The 3,882-nt window shown below is 68.9% G+C and overlaps 2 protein-coding genes across 2 annotated transcripts in view; both read left to right on the top strand.

Annotated features, from left to right (window-relative positions):
- Window positions 1–236: 236 nt before the first annotated feature.
- On the top strand, window positions 237–3,539 carry POLR3D (RNA polymerase III subunit D; the record flags this gene model as incomplete). The annotated part of the gene is made up of 7 exons (XM_085319951.1): window positions 237–280; window positions 587–738; window positions 813–940; window positions 1,022–1,193; window positions 1,357–1,628; window positions 1,708–1,860; window positions 2,104–3,539. Coding segments are annotated over 7 exons (1,044 nt in total), but the record flags the coding sequence as incomplete, so codon positions are not given.
- PIWIL2 (piwi like RNA-mediated gene silencing 2) overlaps window positions 2,240–3,882 on the top strand; it is a 12,932-nt gene continuing 11,289 nt past the window's right edge. Inside the window, exon 1 of the mRNA XM_085319950.1 lies at window positions 2,240–2,334. Within this exon, the coding sequence (XP_085176076.1) occupies window positions 2,240–2,334 (95 nt within the window). The remainder of the gene's footprint in view (window positions 2,335–3,882) is intronic.

Here is a 3,882-nt window from a genome sequence, read left to right as displayed (position 1 = left end):
CCGCCGGGCGCACGCAGCCACCCCGGGCTGGGAGTGCTGCCGGGCCCCGCGGCGGTTTGGGACCGGGGGGCCGGCTGCCGTCCCCCGCACCGGGGCACGGCCGGAGCCCCCCTCACCCGGTGCCGTGGCGCTCGCCCGGCTGCGGGCCACATCCTGCGGCGCTGCCTGCTTGGTTTCTGTCGCTTATCTTCACTCCTTCCTCGTGCAGTGACTTGTCCCTCTGCTCTTGCTTGCAGAAAACCTTCACCCCCAACATAATTAGCAGGAAGATCAAGGAAGAGTAAGTGGCCTCGTGGGCGATCCCTGCGCGGCGGCGTTGGGTTAAGGCAGCTGGCTTTGGCCACGAGCCGCTGCGGACCCGCTCCGAGGGGTCTCGGCGTGCAAAAAGGAGAAACACGGTGCGGGGAGGCTGCGGCGGGGCTGGAACGGGCGGCCCGTGGGAGCAGCCCGGCGGCGACGTGCCGGGCGGTCTCTGGAGGGGACTTGGCCATGCCGAGGCTTGGCGCGTGCGTTTGGGGTGCGGGAGGGCTGGGGCCGGCCGAACGGGCGCTCGGGGCTGCCGGGCTCCGCCGCCGCCTCTCCCCAGGCCCCGAGAGGATGTCTCCGTCAAGAAGGAGAAGAAGGAGCGGGAGCGGGACCGGCAGCGCGACGGGCACGGCCGAGGCAGGGGCAGACCGGAGGTCATCCAGTCCCACTCCATCTTCGAGCAGGGCCCTGCCGAAATGATGAAGAAGAAAGGTAGAGCCCGGCGGCGGGGAGGGTCTCCGCGGCCGTCCCGTGCCGCGTCCTCACCCGGGGCTGCCTCTCCCCAGCCGGCTCCTGGGACAAGACCGTGGACGTGTCGGACTTCGGCCCTTCCCACATCATCAACATCAAGAAGGAGAAGAGGGAGACGGACGAGGAGACGAAGCAGATCCTGCGCATGCTGCAGAAGGATGACGTGAGTGGCGGCGGCGGTGCCGCGGGCCGCCTCGGCGGGACGGCCCCGCGCTGACGGACGCGGCGTCTCCTCGCCCCGCAGTTCCTCGACGACCCCGGCCTGAAGAACGACATCCGCAACAAGCCGGTGCAGCTGCCCCTGGCCCACTCGGGCTGGCTCTTCAAGGAGGAGGCGGCCGAGCAGGAGGACGCCCAGCCCTGGCCCCCCGGCCCCAAGGAGGAGAAGATGGAGGTGGACTTGGCGGCGGTGAAAGGTGCGCGCGGGGCTCCCGGCGGGCAGCGGCTGCGGTGTCCCCCCCCCGGTGCTGCTCGGTTTGGGAGCCGGGACGGGATGGGGGGCTGCTAGGGGCCCCGCCGCCCTGCCCGGAGCAGGGCTGCCTCCGCTCCCCCGTGCCCACCTTCTTGCCCCGATGCCAGTGAAAGAAGAGCCGTGTGACAGCGAGGACCCCAAGGAGGCCCTGCCGGCGGCCAAGCCGGCGCAAGCCAGGGGCCCCCCCGGCTACCCCCGGGACATCCCGGTRGCGGAGCTGCTGCAGCGGCTGAGCCTGTCGCAGGAGGAGGAGCTGCTCTTCCTGCAGCTGCCCGACACGCTGCCCGGGCAGCCGCCCACGCAGGACACCAAGCCCATCAAGACGGAGCTGCAGAACGAGGAGGGGCAAGTGGTCGTGGTGAAGCAGGAGAAGAGCCAGGTGGGGGCTGCGGGGCGGGGGGGGGGGTCCCGGGGCAGGCGGGGCGGCAGCGCGGTGACGCCGGTGCCTCCCTCGGCAGGAGGCGAGGCAGGCGGAGAACACCTGCACCCTGGCCGACCTGCCGGAGGGGCAGGTGGGGAAACTGCTCATCCGCAAGTCGGGAAAGGTGCAGCTGGTGCTGGGCAAGGTGACCCTGGACGTGACCATGGGGACGCCCTGCTCCTTCCTGCAGGTATGGGCCGGGSGCCCGCTTTGCGTGGATGTGCCGCAAGGTAGCCTGCGGGGCGATTTGGGGGGCTCCGGTGCCCACGAGGGGCGGTGGGTCCGGCAGGGACCACCGGGGTTGTGCTGGTCCCCAAAGCCAGCTCTYGGGGAGCTCGCCAGGCTCGGTCACAGCACCGCTGTGACAGAGGTGGGGGGAAGGAGCTCACCTCTTGCCCCTCTGACCCCTTTATTTTTTGTCCTCTCTGCAAAGGAGCTGGTGTCCGTCAGCATTGGCGACAGCCGCACGGGCGAGATGATCGTGCTGGGCCACGTGAAGCACAAGCTGGTGTGTTCCCCGGACTTCGAAGCCCTGCTGGAGCACCGGCACCGGTAGCGAGGCGGGAGCGATGGGTCCCCGGCCCCGTGCCGGCCCTCCCTCTCCGGGAGACCACGCGGTGCTCCGACCCTCYGGGCGTCTTCGGGATGCAGAGAGGCGTCTTTTGCAAGCTCGGACAGGGGATTGGGTCCTACTTCCTTCCCCRTGCGTGGCGCCGATGCCGGCGTCTCCTCTGCTCCTCGAGGGAGCCGCACCAGGGCCGGGCTCCGGCTGCCTCCGCCGGGCCCGCTGTCCCCATTGCAGATGGGGCAGGCGCYGTGGCTGTGCGCACAGGACCTCGTTCACGGATTTCTGGCTCAGGGGCCGCGTGGGACCCGTGGCCACGGTCCCCCGCGGGCGGCCGGCCCCGCTGGGCTCTCCGGCAGCGCCCTGCGCCGCGCACGCGCCGGGTGCTGCCTCCCCTCCACGGGTTCGTGGGCGGTGAAAAAAGCAGAATAAAAGTCTCCTTCCGCACGCCTGGGGCTGCTCCCTGCTCYGGGCGCTCCCGGCACCGCTGCCAGCACCCCGCGCGCACCCGCCGCCTGCCCGACCGGTCGCAGAGATCTGGTTTCGCCCCCTCCCCTCGCCCCTGCTCGCGGCGCGCTCTGTTCTGGCACGAGCAGCTTACTCACCCGCCGCTCCCAGCACGCTTGCGAGAGCTCATCCCTCGGGGGAGAGCTGCCCCGCTCCCTGCCTCAGTTTCCCCACCAGCATCCCCCTTCCTCTCCGCATGCTCCAGCCCCAGCACRGAAACCCACGGCAGGCGGCTGTTTTAGCAGCAGCCTCGAGGATGCGGGTGCTTTTTGGCAAACCCCGTGCACAGAGGCATCGCTGCCTGGCGGCTGCATCACCCTGTGTCCTTCCGCGGCCTCGGGCACGGATGCTCCTGAGGGCTTYGGGCCCTCCGCGACCTGCCCACCTCTGGAGCTGCTTTGGGAAATGCAGGACAGCCGTGTCCAGGGGAGCTGGGACTGAACAYCTGCAACTGCCTCGGGGCTGGGGCCAGGGCTCGCTCCAAGCTGGCTTTGCTCTCGCCTCGTTGGGAGGACTGCCTGTCTTCCAGCTTATTCCCTAGGAACAGCTCAGGGCCCGGGTACCACCGAGGGGAGGAAGAGCTCGAGGGCTGAAAAGCAAAAGAAGGGGGTCCTCTTCTGCTGAGCGTGAAGGGGAAAGGCCTCCTCGTCTCACRCCTTTTTAACTTTACTCCTGCAAATTCACCTTGCCTAAAACCAGCAGGAGGGAGAGGAGAATCCATCATCATGTAGTTAATGAGAAATGTGCCAGGCCCCAGTTTCCAGTGTAATGATGTAACACTGAAATCTGTGAACAAGCTTTGCAAACGTGYGTTACTATAGCGCCGTCTCATTGCATAGCCGTTCCTGAGCAAACCCAGCCAGCCGGGGCAGGCCCGGCCTTGCTTGCGAGCCCCCCTGCTCCCAGCCTCCGCCGGCCCGGGATGGCTGGGGGGCAGCCAGGCACGGCCAGGCAGGGAAACGCCGCTTGCCGTTGCAGAGCGAGGCGGAGGCAGAGCGGACGGGGCGGAGGAGGACCCTGGCTCCCCTCGAGGCCTGGCACGTGGGGCCGCCGCTCCCCACTTGCCCTGCTGTACTTGCCCCTCTGCGCTTGCTCTTTTAATTGCCCCTCTGCACTTGCTCCTCAGTGCTGCCCCTCTGC

The sequence above is a fragment of the Rhea americana genome, unplaced genomic scaffold, assembly GCF_003343005.1.
Source record: "Rhea americana isolate MKP2758 unplaced genomic scaffold, rheAme1 scaffold_604, whole genome shotgun sequence".
NCBI classification, from domain to species: Eukaryota; Metazoa; Chordata; class Aves; order Rheiformes; family Rheidae; genus Rhea; species Rhea americana.
This window is presented reverse-complemented; position numbering and strand designations above follow the sequence as displayed.